This window comes from Saccostrea echinata, unplaced genomic scaffold (assembly GCF_033153115.1).
Source record: "Saccostrea echinata isolate AGI-Se365-2 ecotype Australia unplaced genomic scaffold, CSIRO_AGI_Sech_v1 ptg000030l, whole genome shotgun sequence".
Lineage (NCBI taxonomy): Eukaryota > Metazoa > Mollusca > Bivalvia > Ostreida > Ostreidae > Saccostrea > Saccostrea echinata.
Window position 1 is genome coordinate 6789290 of NW_026889779.1, and position 20783 is coordinate 6810072.

Here is a 20783-nt window from a genome sequence, read left to right on the forward strand (position 1 = left end):
AGATATTGAAAGAGGGACAAGTTATCCAAACTTAAACACCTATGATCAAAGGAATTCAACAAGAATGAAAGTTATATTCTTGATTTAAGTATAAGACCTGATAACAACTAAATTTAAAAAAAAAAATGTGCATTGATCAGAATGACCAAATCAGACATTGGATCTTTTTATAAAAATAATAATGATAAAAACAAACCTTTAGGTTTGTGAATTAAAGTGTTTTCAACCTGTACTTTAACAACAAATAAAATACATGTTTGTAATACCAAAAACAACAAAAATATATGCTTTAAGTTCTTAAGAGTAAGCAATATATTATCTTTTTCTATAACTGTTTTACAAAAGACAAGTTATTTGAACTTACTCGGATAATGCTCATTCCCTTTTAGATTGTAGGCAAGTTAAAGACTCTTCATTTACCTCAAGTAACTCACTGTTCAGGGAAGTACTAGTTAAGCAGTACACACTATCGATACTTTGTTCTTTTTTTATATTCATACATAACTTTCAATTTTTACAATGTTAGAAAAATTCATTTAAAGCTTTTTGAAGATCGTCAGCAGTTCCCACAAGAAGTGTCGTCGGATAAAATAAGATAAAAAATTTCATGTACAAAACAAGTCCTTCTCTATACGTTTAGTAATGCTAGACAAACTAACGATGTTCTTTTCTATCAAAATCTCTCTCTCTCTCTCTCTATATATATATATATATAAGATATAGTTAGTGGAAGCAAATAATTCCACTGATGATATACGTATATTAGTGGAAAATTATTGTTTTTGGTTACTACAATGGTACAGGTATTCCTCATTGCAGTTGATTATTATTAATATAAAGAGTTAAATTATTGGATGCAACCTTTCACAAGAATTATGTTTCAAGGGTCTTGAAATTGTATGCATTGAAAAAAAAAGCGACATATTTAAAATTTATCACAATTATGATAATATACGACCAGTATGCAACATTATATACACATGCAGTTAGTCTTATTTAATTATTTGATTTCTTAATTAAACAGTTAAATATCAGCTACATGTTTTCTATCAATTAGGACCAAAACAATGGAACTTTTATAGTCATCGGTATTCCTAGGAATCAATATGACCCGATACTAGTGTCTGCCGATCATGATTTTTCAGCCGACGATACGAGAAAAACTTGGTCGTTCGACCATCCTCTTAAATGTGACTTATGCCTAGGTCACATTTAAGCCGATGGTTGGGCGACCAAATTTTTCTCGTTTCATCAGCTAAACAAGAATAGATATGGGTTACCCCATATCCAAGATATTCGACTTTTAATTTATTCGAATTTTCATTGTGTTCAGATGATTTCTAATAAAAAGAAAACAAGTATTTACTGACAAAACGTCAGAGACACTCAAGCTGTAGAAAGTCAACTATATAAGTGCCATATACATACATGTAAACATCCTAAAATGACATAATATTTAGGCTACTGAGTTTCAACATCTTTTGTTGAATAAAATATGCATATAGTAGGAAACAAACTGCATGTACATATATAACGTTACATGCATGTAGTGACTTTATCACAAAGTTGCACATGCATAAAAATAGTTTTAATTTCACATAGAACGTAAACTAAATATAATTAATCGTATAATTTTAAAAATGTATTTAACGCCTCACTCATTTTCAGGAATATTTAATCCAAATAGCATGTTACAGGCCTATAGCAACGTTTTCAAAGTGAAAGGGGGGGGGGCTCCCAAAAAATCCCGCGTACTATGGGCCTGTGCTACATGTGTACCATCAAACTTTCCAATGATAGAATCTTCTGTAAAAATAAAAAAAAAAACAAGTCCAAGCCGTTATGGATTATCAAAGATAGCCCATTTTCATAAATAGCAAAACTATAGATCTATCAAGGATAGATTTTAATTTATCTTTTAATTTTGTACTATTAAAAAGTACTATCACTCAAAGTATAGGCAGATGTTAAAGATGGTCCAACCTGTCACCTTTTAGAGTAATCGATGAACTCGTCCAGTGATGCATTCACGGCCGTTGTTAAACGCAAAGGAAAGCGCGAGATCGGTTGCGGCTATGGAGCATCACTGAATATTCCTCCACCATATACTGATTTTGAATATACAGACGTTTTGAAGATAAACTTCATTTTTGTTTCTAGAAATGTTTTTATTTACAAAAATAGTACATTTTCGTGTTAGATCGATGACCATAACTCAGCCCCTCTAGCCCAGTCTACGGCTTCACCTTGAGTAAAAAACCTGCACTTGTTATGAAACTGGTGTATAGTTCTAAACTTCTTTATGTCCGTAGCAAGTACTGATACCCAGTCTACTGATCTAAGCGTCACCAGGGAACGGTGCACACACCTGTTCTTGCAAGACCAAATAGCCTAGGTCTACACACGTGCGAAGATCTTTCCGAGCTCGGAAAATCACGTTGCTTTGTCGAGAAGTGTTTAACCATAATAACCATTCCGTTATTTAAAAAAGAGAGAAAAAACACACAGTTAATGATTAACATTCTAACTCAAAAGAAAATATACGGCAATTAACGAACAATAATCATGACAGTAATATAATTGGTGAAAAGATTTATTATTATCAATCGAAGTGTGACCTATATATTTTCGTGAAAAAGACTGAGGAGGCAGCGAGCGTAGGAATATGAAAACTTTTTATTTGCTTTTCTGGGGAAAAAGTGATTTTCTTAAAATCTTTTAACGTTAATTTTGTTTTCTTTAACGTATCAAATATACATGATTATTCTTAATATTTGTTGTAATGTTTTATCTACTGATCATGAATGGAACTATTTTCTTCGGAGCAATTGTGTGAAGAGTATCTGACTTTAGTAATATATCTTGAATAGATAATAAGCACTGATCGAATATATTAAAAAAAACATGGTCGGCCGACACTAGTATCGGGCGACGCAGGGTAGTCACATTAATTCCTAAGAACACAGATACCTATAAAAGTAAAAATATTTATAAGCTGGCAAATCGTCTCCCGATCATCGTTCGCTGGGCCGCAGTTTGTTTTTCACCGTCGACCGACATTTACGAAAATCCAATTCCTAAAGTCGACCGTCCAACGACCGACTTTAAAAACTGTATGCCGATGGTCGGACGATGATCGAAGTTTGGTCAACGGACTATTCAACGACTGCTTTAATTGAAGGAATCGGCCACCGACGCAGAAAAAATTATAACTTGGCCCGACTGACATAAAATTGGTCGGCCGACGAAAAAAGAGGTAAAAATCCGGGCAAGACAACGGCCGACGAACTGTTGACTGTCGCCCGAAGAATCCTATTTTTGCCTTAAAAAACGCCGGTCGTCGATCGTTTTTGGAAATGTGACTGGGGTTTTAGGTATAAATATTTAAAGTTTACTTATACGAAAAAGGGCAAAATCAGGCAAAACAACGGCCGATGAACTGCCGACTGTCGCCCGAAGAATCTTATTTTGCTTCAAAAACCGTCGGCCGTTGGTCAGTTTTGGAAATATGACTGGGATTTTAGATAGCAGGACACAAGAAAATACGTACTTCTTTACAGCAATGTTCTGTAGGCAGTTCAGATCTGTTACTAAGATCTTGACATCAAAACCATCTGAGTTTGTGCAAACATTTGTGTAGACTGGTCTGTTTTTTGCAAGCTTGAAAAATGATGCTTTTCTTTGATTCAGATATATTTTATGCCTTTTTTTAAGCAATATTAATCTTCTCAAGATTTAGATAAAGACTTCACTTTCAGTGCTGCGTTTCTTATCTTAGTAAAAAGATTTAAAAACGCAGGTAGTGACTCTCGCTTGACTTTAAGGAGTAACCATATTTTCTCTTGTTACCAAAGAAAACCAAACAAACTATAAATTCAATATCCAATTTGAAAAAAAAATTCCAAAGCATATTTCTTTAGTAGCATGAATTTATTTATTTGCAAGTCCTTAAACGTAATGTAAGAGGTGTTATACATATTCTGGTTGTTTAACTACAAATCAGTTAGCAATATTTATTCGATATATATTATTATGAACGTAGCTGGTATATATAAGACACGGAGTATTCCAACGTTTTACTTCGAAGAAATCAGATAAAGGTGAGAGTATACTAATATAATTTTTGCCTGGTTTTACTTTACTATGATTTAAGCAGTCCCCTTAGCTTCTTTTGGAGGTGAGAAGGTGATTCAATTTCATTGAAATACATGTATAGATGAGATTAACTGATGAAAGGACATAAAAGTCTCACCAATTAAATTAATCTATGCATATTTTAAACCTGGCATCGTGCTTTTGTTTGTTATCCTAATTTTGCTAGTTTCCTAAAAAAAAAATGTACGGCCCAGTCACATCGGTATTATGAACTTGATCATTTTTTTTTTAAAAAGATGAAACATCTTTTCAGATGGATTCGCGCCACAGTGGACTACTCCTTGTTCTCTTGGTGATAATATCTTGCGTATTAGGTAAAGTATTTCAAATTTAGGAAATTCAATTGTTTTATGACAATGTATCAATGCAAAGGTAATTTAACACCATATGAATTAATAGTATTTATGTCCCATTTACCATTATACCCCATCAATAACGGCTGACAATCTTACCTTTTTTATTTTAACTATTCATTATAAGTTATTATTTTATCCCTTCGCAATGAAGGAAGAGGATATAGTAACGCACTTGTGAATGTGTGGGTAATGGGTGAGTAAGTGCGTGCGTGCGTAACGGAAGTGATAATTGACACCGGGATCATTTAAAAAAAAAAAAAATATTGTATTTTTGTGAATAAGACGTGTTTTGTGAAATCATTGCTTTTGTAGCAGACAGTATATAGGGATTTTATACTGCAACTCTTAGCTGAGCTAGCTTTTGTAATGATACGGTAGGGTCTCCCTCAAATTTTTAGCCAATGAAATATATGGAGTTAACGAACAGTATTCAAGCTCAGAAGTCCATAAAACATTACAAAATAGGAGCAGAGCAAACACGGACCTCCAAAACATCAGAGGTGGGATCAGGTGCCATGGAGGAGTGAGAATCCCCTGCCGACCGGTCACACCCGCCGTGTGCTCCTTGTCATGATCGGGAAATAACGGAAAAATCCGTCGACAATTCAGTGTGTGAATAATGGCCGAACAGTTAGTATGAAAAACGTCAGTCAGCATTTGACTCAATGATAAATTGTATTTTCTTACAACGTCATTGTATCGGCCATAGAACTTACAAAATGATGACTTTAAACGAGACTGCTGATATTCTTGTTTCAACAACTTGTTTGTCAATAATTTACCTCGTTTTAGAAATTGTACATACGTAGAGCATGCTCTTGTGTATCGAATCAACTGAGAGATATAAACCCCGTATGCAGGTGATGAAGGTATATTGCTGCATATGTAAGGGAAGTTGACGATTGAAAAGTAAAAGGCATTACGTTTATCATAAAGCTTGGTTGTTAGATTACCATTAACGTCTTTTTCAAGTAAAATATCCAAATATGAAACAAATGTGTCATACTCTGTGGTATTTTTATCTCAAGCTCACCAGGATATATCGTATCGACATAAGAATGGAAATAACCATTGTTAATTGATAATACGTCTTCGACATATGTAAATGTCGAGTTGAAGGCCACAGCAAGTGTTTTCTTCTTTTCACGTACAAGATTTTGGACAAATTCTGCTTCATATGAATACAAAAATAGGTCTGCTAATAACGGGGCGCAATTGGTACCCATGGAAATTCCAACAGATTGTTGGAAGACCTGGTCTCCAAAAACCACATAGATATTGTCAATCAAAAACTCAAGCATCTTTTTAATGTCAACTTCAAAATACTTGTGTGTACAATCGGAATGTTTTTAAGACAATAATTTTGCAAATGACCAATGAAATCCACGAGTTCCATTTTTATTGAAAGAGCAGCTGGACTTAAATTTATCCTGGGGAATGGTTGTGTATAAGCTTGAAAGTCGTAAGTTTTTAAGCTGTTGATATTGGAAAAATCTTGTGATTTCAAATTTTCCAAAAGTATCTTGGAATTTTTAAGTATTAACAGTTATCTAAGACGAGCCTGTAAAACCCTTGCGTTGGTGACCGCTTCACGTTAAACTACATGTGTATATGATAATAACTGATTTTTGATTTATTCTGTTCTTGTGTAGATTGAATTAGGAATCAATGGCAGTCGATAAAAATGTATGGTACTGCCCTTTACAAACAGCCTTTGCTTTTGTTTTGATGTGAGCGGTGAGAGTGCTATACAAAACAGGCTTCTTAGAAATGTGCTCTTTTGCGAGTAGATGCCCCGCTTTGCGGTGCCCTTGCTATTTAATTTAATTTTGCTTATCAAGAAATTTCTGTTTAGTTGTACTCCCATCCCTTTTAAAAAATGAAATGTTTTCCTATAGGCCTGTATTATTTGTATGCTGGACAAATATATTCCAAATTACATGTAACTTCATCGATAGCAAGCTCTGGAAATATTGTCTAAAATGTTCCAGAGTAAAGTTTCATAGTTAAATGTCGAAGAGTCAAAGTAACTAATAATAATGATGTTTAATATTATTCTGAAATGGTCATAAAAACTTCAAAAGGCTGCAGAATTTTGAAATAGGATAGTAAGTTTTAAAATATTTTTATGCAGGAAGTCATTTTAGATCATGTACTTATTACCATAGGGTCTTGTCTCAAGACCCTGTGCTTATTATACTTGACAAATTCATATTTTTTCATGTAGAAAGGTACGAGGGATCCAACACTACCAGCGCTACATCTACAACAACGACTTCTACAGTACGTCCTAGTAGTACCGTAAACACCGGGGCAACCCCATCGTCTGCCCCTACCAGTCAAAGTGCTAATAATACCGGTCAAGGAGGAGCGGGTTCTAGACCGATGTTTTCCAAGTTGTCCCTCTTCTTCATATCTGTGACCGGAGTATGTGTGATTAAGTTTATAGGACGACTATCGAGAAACTCTTTTTAATGACACATCTTTGTAGAATTCGTATTTTTCCTTTTGAGTATGCCTTATGACTTTTGGTTATACATGTACATGTATTTATAATTTATATATAATTGATCATGAAGCTCGTGTTAATGTTTTTAATCATTTATTTTCCCTTTCCTGTATAGAATTTAAGAAATAATCTTTAATAAAAAAGTGCATATTCTATGCCTAGTTTTCAACCATATGGCATATATAAATAACTTTTTTGAGAAACAAAAATAATAGCATTATAAAGTTCCAACAAGTTGAAGGATAGTTTTGCCTAAATTATTTGTGCTGGAGCTGTGCATTAATTGTGCAAAACATTTGTAGATCTGTTACATTCGACAAAACAACTGAACAAAGTATGTTCACCCTTCCAATGTTTTTATTTATCAAAATCAGGTTACATGATTAATTTCGATCCATTCAGATTAGGAGCTCACAAAAGTGTCCGAACAAGTAAATAAGTTTTAGTCTTATTTTCATTGTTCCAATATGTCATAAACAACATTTACTGTTCATTTAAGGAAGAATTACATTTTTATTTGCTACATGCGTATGTAAGTTGTTGCATGCTACCACGCCCATAGATAGCCATGTCAACAGAAATAGGGTGCATGGAAATTGGTTGGGAGGACCTGCAAAAAGGAATATTGACGAATAAACCTCATAAACCACGGTGAGCCTTGAATCGAATGAAAGTATTTTTCATACATAATATGTTAAATTAAGAAAGTCCTCCTTTTCAAAATTCAACTTTAAGGGACCTACAGACAATATAGGAAATTGGAGCAAAACCTAACCTACCTGTTTATAGAAATCAAAGACAATTCTAATGATCTCTTAAGGGGATGACACATGGACACATGATTCTGTTTAACTACGTCATAATCTCCGTTTATATAAGTGCAAAACGTGTAAAGCATCAGTTCTTGTATAAAATTTTGACAATTTCTTTTAACTTTAATAACATCTTGTATATATAAAAAAAGTTTTAACATTCTTGTAAACATTAACAAATTATGAAAAAGATTGATCCACTACTCTGTTTCCCTAAACTGCGCGTCCAACAAGTCGGTGACGTCATACACGATCTGTTAGTACAGCAAGATCAAACTCGGTGAACACAGGGGAGGTATTATTATGTAAAAACAGGTCATAATCAGTATATGATGAAATTTTTTGAGAAACGGGGAACACAAAAATTATTTTTGCATGGCTAATGACGGAAATCTTATGTAGGTATATCTTATTTCGCTTATTTAGCTTACGTGTGACGTCTTAGTTGGCTTTTCCCGTACTCGAGAAATGTAACATGACACGTTTTCGTCATGCTTATGTCCTCTTTAACGATGACCTGTGAAATATTGAGGTCAGCTTTATCATTCCAAAATTTTACAGTTAATCAATAATTAAATGATTTGCACTTCAGCGTAAATTAAAAAAATATTGAATGATGGAATTTTTTGTAAATTATGTTTTTTATTGGCTAAGTTGTCTTAAAAAGTGCGTCATTTTCCCTAACCAGATGCAGTGTGATAGAAGAAATTTGCTTTTTCGAATTTTAAACCCTATTCATACTCTAAAATATTTTAAAAGATAAATGTCCACTTTAATATTTTTTATATGTACTTAAAAAATCCCATTATGGACAGAGTAATGAGCCCGGAAACATGGAGAACAAGATGTGTTTGTGAAACACTGATGCCCCCGTATGGCAGCTAATGGCGAAGGTTAAAGTTTCTCAAATGCAAGTCAAAATCCAGGCCAAAAGATAAAAAATGTTGATACCCAAAGAAAGGTCTTTTCTATATAAGAATATACCTGTGAAATTTGAAAGACCTAGCTGCAACTGTTCAAAAGTTATGGCGTTGGTTAAACTTTTTTAAAATAAAAGTCAACTGTCAAGGTCAAGGTCAAAGTGGTTGGTATCCAAAGGAAGGTCTTGTCACAAGGATTACATTTGTGAAGAATGAAAGCCCTAGCACCAACCATTAAAAAGTTATGGCCAAGGTTAAAGTTTTTCAAAAGTAGGTCAAACTCCTATGTCAAGGTCAAAGGGTCAAAGTGGTTGGTATCCAAAAAAAGGTCTTGTCACAAGGATTACATATGTGAAGTATGAAAGCCCTAGCTCCAACCATTCAAAAGTTAAGGCCAAGGTTAAAGCTTTTCAAAAGAAGGTCAAACTCCTAGGTCAAGGTCAAAAGGTCAAAGGGGTTGATATTCAGAGGAAGGTCTTGTCACAAGGAATACACATGTGAAGTTTGAAACCCCAAGCACCAACTGTTCAAAAGTTATGGCCAAGGTTAAAGTTTTTCAAAAGTAGGTCAAACTCCAAGGTCAAGGTCAAAAGGTTAAATATGATGGTACCCAAAGAAAGGTCTTGTCATAAGGAATACACATGTGAAATATGAAAGTCATAGCTTCAACCAATCAAAAGTTATGGGCAAGGTTAAAGTTGACAACAGACAGACAGACAAACGGACAAACAGACAAACGGACAAACAGACAGACAGGACAAAAACAATATACCCCCGGGATCTTTCGATCCGGGGGCATAATTAAAACTCCACTTATATACTTTAGGGCCTAGTATTTGTCAATCAATATCTCCAAAATAAGGTAAGAAACCTAATGATATAACTGCTTTAAGATATGTGGGATATACTTAATTAGAAATATACAAAATATGAAAAATTTTTAATGACAAGTAATTTTTTAGCTCAAGGTCCTTCTCCTCCTTAATTTGAACTACTCATCCATGTTTCTGTTCTGATTGGTGAATGTTTTAACCATGTGAAAGTAATTTAAGAATTAGATGAGGTTTTCTTAATTTCAATTTCTCTATTCTGGAATGTTGAGTTTTGCATTTTGAAACTTAAATGTCGGAATTTCGCAGTTTAAATTTCGTTTTCCACTTACATTGCATGTGTACTGACCTATATTTTGACTGGATAATTTCGAATCTCAACTGCCATCTGGGCTTTCGTAGATAATTATAAGATAGAAGACGGCGCAGCTCTTATTACGTAACCGTGCTCTTGTATACATTATAAATCTGTATTACATTTTGAGAAGATTTTGCCAAAACATATTTTAAATCATTCAAAGTATGAAGCATTTCAAACCCCAAAGATTTTGAGAAGATTGGATGGACATGAACAGAGTGTAAATTCTGTTCAGACAAAGACTGCATAAGATGAATCATTCACGAAGTAACCACTAGATGTGCCAGTCTGCACGAACTTAGGATTTGTCGACAGAATGCGCTAACCTTGCACGGATTTAGGATTTGTGAACATGATTTTGGAGTTCAGCTGTACTTACTAATATTCTTTCACCTGAGCATCAAAAAGCTGAAACCAAAAATAAAGAAATAAATAAATAAAAGAAAAGAAAAGAACTGTCTAATAATGTTTATATCTTGAATGATAGAAAATTTGAAGTCATCATGTTTTTCATCATTTTATGTTGAACATAAAGTTTTGTATGTAGCTATAGGTTATCATAAACGTTTTTTTTTTTTTTCTAGTAAAATATCCAGATATGAATCAGATGTGTCAGACTCTTTGGTATCTTTTATTTTAAGTTCACTGGGATATATCGAGTAGATATGTGAATGAAAGTAACTATTGTTAATCGATAATACTTCGTCGATATATCTAAATGTCGAGTTGAAAGTCATAGCATGTGTCTTCTTATGTATAAATTTTTGAATATTAAGTTTTGTATAAATTCTGCTTCATATGAACACAAAAATATTTCTGAGCATTTATCACTAATGGTTATTTCGACAGATTGTTGGAAGACCTGGTCTGCAAAAACCACATATTGTCAATCAGAAACTCAAGCATCTTTTTAATATCTATTTTACAGTACTTGTGTGCACAATGCGAATGTTTTAAACAAAATAATGTTGGAAATGACCTATGACAAGGTAAGTTAATTAATTAACGTGTTCCATTTTTATTGAAAGAGCAGCTGTCAATGATGTTAAAAAGCCTGGACTTAATTTATCGTGAGGAATGGTTGTATAGAGTGTTGAAAGTCGTACGTTTTGATGTTATTGTCAGATTTTGGTAAAGTTTTGTGATTTCAAATTTTCTAAAAGTTCCTCTGAGTTTTTATATGTATGTATCCACATCTGATTTACAGCACTTCTTGAATATGTATTGTTGTACTGTACTCCTTAAGTTTTCATTCACTGTTGTTAATATTTTAGTGAGGGATAAAGAAAGAGACTTGGTAGAAAATTAATCGGAACCCACTATGTATCTTTGTTTGTAAAGATTTTTTTTTTAAATTTTAGTAATCCAGTATAGATATGATAATTCAAATTCATTTTGACTGTTGGGAATATTACAAATAGTTTACACTGACAAGTGGTTTTGAAGAATTTCCTCTTTAGAAACGGATTTATGGGTATAGGTTCGATAACCACTTGCAGAATTAAATCCCAGTTCCTCTAGATCTAAAATACAATTCAAATAATGGGCCTTAAAAACAAAGACAATGCTGTTACCTGCTTTGTCAGCTGTGACCAGTTTATACTGATCGTGTAATCTATCTCATTTTTTTCACTTCTGAATTATTGAAGACAGAAGGATAGATGATTTTCATTTTGCCCCTCAGTCGCTTTGTGCAAGATTTCAAAATCCATCTGTTAGTTTTAATCCATGCGGATAAAGTGTCGAGGTCTTCATTTTCTTGTTTTGCCCATCACCTGGCGTAATTTTTCACAGAATTATGATAAATAATAGGCTAACGTTTTGGTATGAAACATGTCAGTCAAAACTTGACTCAAATAAATAGATAAATAAAAGAAAAGAAAAGAACTGTCTAATAATGTTTATATCTTGAATGATAGAAATTTGAAGTCATCATGTTTTTCATCATTTTATGTTAATCATAAAGTTTTGTATGTAGCTATAGGTTATCATAAACGTTTTTTTTTTTCTAGTAAAATATCCAGATATGAATCAGATGTGTCAGACTCTTTGGTATCTTTTATAAAGATTATACAAAGCTTATTTATGCGAACAAGGCCGTTATAGAATTTGCAAACAAGGTCTTTATAGGTGCAAAATATTGATCTGAAACAACACTGTTGAAAACTCTGTTACATCAACTTAATTATCTCGAAAGAATAAGCAATTCAGAATGGCAGTATCTGTCATGGCTTTATTCTTGTTTAACATTATAAGGTAATTACATAATAAAACAATGGTATCAAAACAATGAACAATAATCAAGTATTATAGCAAGTGTCAATGAGTAAGCGCCGATCCTCAATCTGGCATTTGGCGCATACAGTTTGCAGAAATGAGGAGTCATATGGTGCTGACAACCCTGGAGGGTAAACAGAAGTTGCCAGCGATGGCTTGTTGCAAAATTCTGCAGTGCGCAGGCATGGATTGCAGGCTGGAAGGGTCACTAAAGCCATGACGATGGTCGATGTGGCACTGGAATCATAAAATGATAACAGCAGAAACACAGAAAAAAAAATACTACTATATGTATGTACATGTATAAAACTTATCCGACTAATGTGATGTATATGTATCTAAATGTGTTAAATGATAGGTGGGGATCTATGTAATGTTGATGTAGCCTAATATAACAACTAAGATGGTGGGGGTGGGTGGGTGTTCAAAATTGATGAATCGGAAAGGATGTGCGCGCAAGCGCATTTAATGACCTGGGGATATTTGGGAAATTTGGTTGAAGCCTGGCTTGGATTTCTCGAAAAAAAAAAGTTTTTACTCAAGTTCAATCTCAAATCCTGAGAAAAAACTCAGCTAAGATTTTTCTCAAATCGCGTTTCTCGAAACAAACTCACTCAATTCTCAGCTAAGTTTATTTTTTTTTTCTCAACTGAGTTTTTTCAACGTTACATAAGCGGCCTTACTCCTTACTTCCGGTTATAGTATCCAATGTAAATAATCGTCTGCTACGGCAATCTAGGCCTATATTATGGAAGTGAAAGTTTCAAAGACACCTCGCCGGCCAAATTGGACCGAGAAGGAAAAACTGGTTTTGGTTGAGGCGGTCCGACAACGCGAGGACCGCCTCTTCGGAAAAATGAAAGGGTCGGGGGGTGTCAAAAATGTGAAACTCAAAGAGGGGGCGTGGGAGGAGGTAGCAGAGGCGGTGAATGCGTAAGTACCATTTGCAGTATATTTTATAATCATGAACACGTATATATTATGCCTTATTATGCATAATTGATAATTATTACTATTGTTTTAATAGAAAACGAGTGCCTCGTGTGTGTGTGTGTGTGTTGTTTTGTTTTAAGAATTAGAGTTATTCCTCTTATTTGCCATAATAAGTTTTTCAGACGTATCTAGGGGAATTCCAAGTTCTTGAGACAACAAACGGACATTTAAAAAGTTCAGTCATTTTAAAATTGCTATATATCTAGGTATATGCTTGGGCAGAGAGGATGTGTAGCATGATTATAGGCCTACATTGTTTTCTGTATTATTTTTAAAAAAAATACACAATGATTTAATATGACAAGTCAGCGGCTACACTTCTCTACACGGAGGCGATGCGGGTTGACAACTAGATTGTCCACCGAATGCAAAGGGCAGGGACCAGACATGTAGATTGGCATAATGGTTATTAACATGAAAGTTAACATTCGTGAGCATCAATCTACAGAAGTCTTTTCCCTAGCAAAATTCAGAAAGTACTCGTACATTTTGTACATCTATTATATATTTATACAGTTATAGTGAGAGTTACCCCTCTTTATTTTACTAAATTCAGATTATAGACTTAGTAAAGTTAAAATTTCTATAATTTTTTTCTTTCTTTAATAGAATAAACGCATTTGAAATGAAATAAAAACTGCCTATTTAAAGTTCAATCTCGTTTCAAGCTCAGTGTCATTTGCATTTGTTTTAAAATACTGGAAATAGGTACCCTTGTATATATCATTTTTGAAAGCTTGTTGTGGAAATACCTTGACAAATAAAATATTATAAATTGATTACAGACAGTCCGATACAGTTGAAAGAACTGTTGAAGAAGTCCGGAAGCAATATGCAAACATCAAACAAAGAGGTACAGTATGTAGAATTTTATTAATCAATTATTTATTTAATTTTTTCACCTGTTTTTAAAATGTGTCCATATATCACTTATAGCCTTCAATTTAAGAGACACTTTTATGATAACCTAAATATATGAATGGAGAATTTTCAGGTATATAAAAAAATCTTATGATTTTGTTTCTCTGGGAAATCTCTCCAATAAGTAATGGCAAAATTATGGATGACAATATTAATATTTTGTTTTTATGCAGCTAAAGAAAAATCAGATGCAATTAGACGTCCTGTCACTGGTGGAGGTCCAAAACCCCCCTCTCCTTCTCCAGTGGAAACAGAAATACTAAATCATCTTGAAGACAGACCCACTCTTTGTGGTCTGTCTTCAGGTCATGATACAGAAGAAGGTATTTTATTATTTGAGTATCGGTAGCAAAAAAAAATATTTATACCTAAGGTTTGATAAGATATCCGTTAATTACATATTGGGTATAAGAAAGGACAGGTATTACATTTTTATAATCCATATCACTATTTTTCAGTAGTTCTTGGTTGTCTTCAAAGTACTGCTGGTGATTCATTCTCAGAGGTGCTAGCTAGTGGAGATACTTGCTTTATGAGGAAACAGTAAGAACTTAATATTTGTTATGTTAATTTGTTTGTTTTAATTAGATGCAATGATAATAGATTCATACATAGTTGAAAAAATCATTGTCAACCATTGTTACCCTCAGCTTCATGCAATATTTGTGTAAAGAATTATACTAAACTGTCAGCATCAATGCAAGGAAAAGATAAATATTTACCTGTATGCCCTCAAGGGCTCCAAATCTAAATGACCATTCGGATTCTAGTAATTTACATTAAAGTATGAAAATTAATATGAATAATGCAATTTTTATGTTTTGAAATTTTTATCTAATAAAAGAGCATATTACATTTGCTTATTTTTTTTTTTAGGTATTTCATGTACAAACATGGAAATTCCTATAAATGACAGCACCCAGTTTGGTCAAATTATTGATCTACAGTTGCCATCAACTATCTCAACTAAGACATCCAAAAGGAGGAAAACCATGGAGGATGAGGAGATTAAGACCCTTAAGGCAGAGAGGGAGAAGTATATTCAGGAGACAATCAAGCTGAAGGAAGAAGATGAATATTATAGAATCAAAACATTGTTCTTAAAAAAGAAAATTAATGAAACGTCACAATCAAAAAGAAATTCAGAACAATAAGTTTTATAAAGAAAGAAATTCACTGTAGGCCTACATATATGAGTATATAAAGTATATTCAGTGTTTACTAGTTGAATACGGAATTTATTTTCATTGATGGGACTTTTTTTCATGAGTACTAGCAGAGTAAAAATATTTTTTCCAAAAATCCTATGTCATGAGTGAAATAAATTCCTCATTCAACTACAAATGTTGAATTTTCTTTACATTATGCCTGAGGTCAAAGATTAGGGGACAATTTTTTTGCACTGCCTGAGAATCAGTTATTCTAAATTTGCCATCTGTACATGTACTTCTGTCATAAACTTTAATCTCCATTTATATAGGAACAAAAATGTATTTTTTAATACATGGATGCTATATTTTTAACATGATGATTTATTTCACCTTTCTTAGACTCTCCACTTTAAGATGATACCGGGTACATGTATTGATTTTTTTTATTGTTCATTTGCATGAAACTTTTTTTTTTAAATAATAAAATAATTTTTTAAAATGATAAAATATTTGATTACCACTATTAAATACTAAAACAACATTACTAGTATTATAAAAAATATGTTGTATTAGTGGTAAAGATAGATACACATGTATATAAACATTTTCTAGCCACATTTTAGCAAAATGCATCTATTCATGAACTCTTCTTGAACAGAAATTTTCTTTCTGAGATATTAAATACTGCAAGGTTTCAAAAGAATTGTAACAAATTTTACAGAAAATTACATCTTACAGAATGTTAATTTTTGTTCTTGTAAAGGGAGCACTTGTCAATTATTTATAAGACTGTTTTAAAGTTTTTAAACTACGTGGATCTTTGATTATTTTTAAAAGCATGAACTAAAAATTGGTGCACACAATTAATTGATTTCAAATAAAGCAAAATTTTAAGACATCCAAATAAATGATATTTTCAAGAGTTATGGTTCCTTCCTATGGGACAGACATCCTTATATCCAGATACCTGTAATAAAAAATCTCTTGCCTTACTAATGATTCCATCACTAAATCTGCTATCTAAATGCTTGTGTTCATTTATAAAGAAAAAAAAAACTCTCAGCAAGTTTTTTGGTGCAAATTTATTGGACATTGATTAAGAAATCACTGTTTGATTATTACATGTCAAGATTTTAAAAATAATTGTGTATTATGTAAATATACATGTAGTACTGGTATTAGTGTTTTTATTTTGTTTAATCATCATAAGTTAATTATATGGAATTTGACCAAAAGAATGTGTTACATTTGTATATTTTGCAAGAGAAATGTTTCATCTTTCATCATTTCATAAATGTTCTAAAAAAATCATACAGATACTCTCTCAAAAATTCTCAGTGTATATCTCTGTTCTAAATACTGTACCCATAATTTTAGTTTTTTTCTTACTTTATTTTCTTAATTCACTGAATTAACTAATGCTCTATAAAATTTAATTTATAATATCCTGTGTGTAAAGTGATACATGTAGCAGTACAGCGTTAATATAATAAACAATTACATAATTAGTTACTTGCATTTTCTTTTTTTGATATCTGATATATCATTACTGGTAATTTTTAAGAAGTTCAAAAATATTTTCAAAGTGTTCATCGTTGTACTGAAATTTTTTTACTTAAATCTATATTTCAATGCCATATAAATTGTTTTTACCACTTATAACCCAAAAGGTTGTATAGCATGCATAATATAAATCAAGATTTGTTTGTAAAACACTGATTTCCCCCTGTATGACAGCTTTTGGCGAAGGTCAAAGTCCAAGGTCTAGGTCAAAAGATCAAAAGTGTTGTAAAAGATAAGGACTTGTCTTAATGAATATGCAAGCCTAAACAACAACCATTCGGAAGTTATGGCCCAGGATAAAGTTGTTTTTAAAGTGGGTAAAACTCCAAAATCAAGGTCAAAATGTCAAATTTGTTGGTACCCAAAGATTGTTCCTGTCACAAGGAATACACCTGAAAAATGAAAGTTATAGCTTCAACGAATCAAAAGTTATGGAGAAGGTTAAAGTTTTTGCGGATAGACAGACAGACAGACAGCTAGACAGACAGACGGTCGGACAGGGCAAAAACTAAATACATGTACCCTCGAATCTATAATTACGGGGGCATAAAAAATTTTGTATATCTGCATTCACATGTTGTTCAAACCCTGTTATTCTTTTTCCATACTAGTCTATTATGATTTGTAAACTATATATAAACTCAAATGTAAATATCATACATGTATAGACAACTGTACCAGGGATACAGTTGTGGCATAATACTTTATGAAAAAACGACCTACATATATAATTTCTAACATCTTTGCCATCCCACTGATCCCTAACATTAAAATTTACATCCCCTTGGTTGATATATACGCCATCATCAATATCCAGTATGTCATTATGATCTATTCCTATATTGTGCAAAACTGCACAGGCCAGAGTGATATCACACGCCTTTTCAGGGGTTGTTCTTAAGCCGCTGTGGAGACATGGAAATCTCTTCTTCAATATGCCAAAGGTCTGTTCGATGACAACTCTGGTTCTAGCGTGAGCATTGTTAAATCTTGCTTCCGCATCATTTGAAGGGACGGGGTATGGTGTCATTAGGTGGGGTTTGCAAGGGTAACCAGAGTCCCCCAAGAGTAGTCCTGGATATTGTCCTTAAATATAAAGAAATGTATAAGATTACTTGAAATTAAGTATCATATTTGTGCCCCCCCCTTTTTTTTTAATCAAACCGTGGCAAAAAAATAGCATTCTAATTTTTGAGTGAACTCAGTAAAAGTGCAATAAGCGCTAATCGGTGATTTTCCACGGTAGTGACCCAGGCAATAATTGTCAATAGCAGTAAAGAATGGTTTTCAACCTTGGAAAGGGGGGGGGGAGTCCTTAATATATGCACTCAATAATAAAATAGAAAACGTATGTGGTATATATTGAATTACAATGACATTTACAAATATTTGGGTCAAATGTCAGGTGCTTTGATGTTGGTACATGTACAACTCTTTGTTTAAGCCCTGTTCACAGAATTTTATTGTTTGTACATGTATATGCCTAGTTTTTATGAGATGATCGTTTACAGAATTGTATTGTTTGTACATGTATATGCCTAGTTTTTATGAGATCGATCGTTCACAGAATTGTATTGTTTGTACATGTATATGCCTAGTTTTTATGAGATCGATCGCAGTTCGTTATCTTCATCTTCAAACATTTGAATCCAAACTCCAAAAGTTGTTCCAATTTGCCACTCTTAGGGAAATATCGATGATTAGCATCACACTTTTAAAGAATTTTGTAGAATTTACCGCTGTCGAAAAATGGGATTTCTTTCCATATACATGTATATATACTGATTTCAATAATTATTCAATTTAACAAAACTTTACAAATGAAGTTACCATTTTCAAAGGCAATGCTTATATGACTGTCTCGGTAAATCCTGCTGTCATGTACACTTCCAGGCCACTTGGCGACACAGTTCAAAATTCTAAATTTGCCATCGGAGATCATCTGATAATACAAATAATTAAATATTATTACTCGATAGAGATTTTTATAATTTTTAAAAATCTTTAAAAAATATTAATTTTACGATGGCCAGTGCAAATAATTATAATTCAAAATAATTAAAACAAATTACCTGTACATTTAGAGAATGGTATCCTTTTCTATTCAAGAAATCTGGTTCATTTTCTGAAGGTGCCTGAATTTTGATGTACGTACCATCAATGCACCCGAGGACATTTGGAAAACCTAGGACCATGAAATAAGTAACTATGTGAACACACACACAAAAAAAAAAAAACATCAAGCATGTTGCAACTAATAAGGGAAAATGATAACCATCTTCTATTACAAAAGTCTTGAAATTATCCACTATTTTGGCTTTAAGTTATTCTCAATTATTTTCTTTAATTTGCATTCAATTTTATTATTGAGGTAGTCCCCCCCCTCCCCCCAACACCTGGTGGATGCCCCCTTCTTAAATTAAGTAAGAGTCTTCAACTTCTCAAGACTGAGATTTCTCAGTCAATCACACCCATTTTTCGTTCCATACAGGCAGGACTGTACGTTTTCCTAAGTTTAGAGAATGGCCATGCATGTATAATACATTTACGTTATAATAAACTTTATTACATACTGTACATGGCCAATCTCTAAACGTAAGAAGTACAATCTGCTTGCATGAAACGGCATAGGTCGTAATTGAGTGTGATTGATGGGGAAATATTATATATTTGAGAAAGTATAAGTTCTTACGATTTTTTAAATTATTGTGGGGGGGGGGGGGGTTCCACACTTCAGGTACCTGTGAATCCCACCTTTCCCATATATTTTTTTTTGCAAATTATGTGTACATGATGGCATAAATAGAAATCGTTCCATATCTTTTCTTTCTTTTTGTATTTAAAAAAAAAAGTTTTATTGCTGTATGCGAAAACAAAATGGCTTGATTGTTTTATTGATTCGAATGATTTATGGTACGATGTAACCTGCATCCATTTGTTCTGTGATTACTTCCCTTGTTTTGTTGTTTACCTGCGATGGAATAGAAATGCTTTTTCACTCCATCAGCTGCATGTCTTGCTGGCATCCTTATAAATTGCCGTGACATCTGACACAAAGCATGACACACATCCTTAACCGCCCTACACACAGTGGATGGGGACAGGCTGTCAAATGTATCGGCTACAAAGGAATAAAAAGTTCCGGTGGCGAGAAATCTCAGTGTGGCCATAACCTGCAGAAGGGGGGTGAGGGCACAGCTTCGCAGAGTGTCTCTCTCGAGAAATCGTCTTAATAAATTCACCACGAACAAAATTGTGTCCGGGCGGAAACGATACCTTTTGAAAATCTCCTCCTCTGGCATTAATTCTAAAGGATTTTTACGTCAACAAGCCTGTTGTAAGCAACTCTCTGTCTATGTCAACGTCTACGACGCTGCCGTCGGTTGTTCACCGCCATGTTTGAGATTTTTTTAAGGACTTTTAAAAGTTTACTAACAAGGTAACTTAAGTTTTTTCTCAGTTTGAGTAAGAAAAAGAACAAGTTTTTTCGAGAAATGCAATATTTTGAGTTTTCTCAAATTTAAGATTTTTCTCAGAAATTTGAGTAAAAACTCAGACTTAAGTCTGAGATTTAACTTAAGATTTTTTCGAGAAATCCAAGCCAGTAGACCTTTTCACAAAAATTCTTACGATTAATTTCTATCGTAAGAGAACACTTACGATTTTGTCCCTTTTCACAAAAATTCTTAAGAGATTCTTAAGTGTAAAATCTGTCGTAACTTTACGAGAGCCTTAACCCTCTCGTAAGTGCGATAAATAATTCGTAAGAGCAAAATATTATCGTAAGATTTGTCTTAAATAAACAAAAATGGCTGCTTTTATTTTCTTATTCCAAAATGATCGAGCATTTCGTCGGGAGAGGGTGTTTCGCGACCGAATAGACCCACTAGAAAAATTCACTGACGACGAATTGATTGCCAGATACCGTTTCCCAAGAC

At 33.2% G+C, this 20783-nt stretch overlaps 1 protein-coding gene and 1 pseudogene across 1 annotated transcript; one reads left to right on the plus strand and one right to left on the minus strand.

Annotated features, from left to right (window-relative positions):
• Positions 1-12965: 12965 nt before the first annotated feature.
• LOC133196149 (myb/SANT-like DNA-binding domain-containing protein 4) lies at positions 12966-15700 on the plus strand. The gene is made up of 5 exons (XM_061332080.1): positions 12966-13150; positions 13996-14063; positions 14305-14454; positions 15008-15227; positions 15682-15700. The coding sequence occupies exons 1-5, from the start codon at positions 12966-12968 to the stop codon at positions 15698-15700; spliced, it is 642 nt and encodes a 213-aa protein (XP_061188064.1).
• A 498-nt stretch (positions 15701-16198) lies between these two features.
• Positions 16199-20242, minus strand: LOC133196150 (putative nuclease HARBI1; annotated as a pseudogene).
• Positions 20243-20783: the final 541 nt, after the last annotated feature.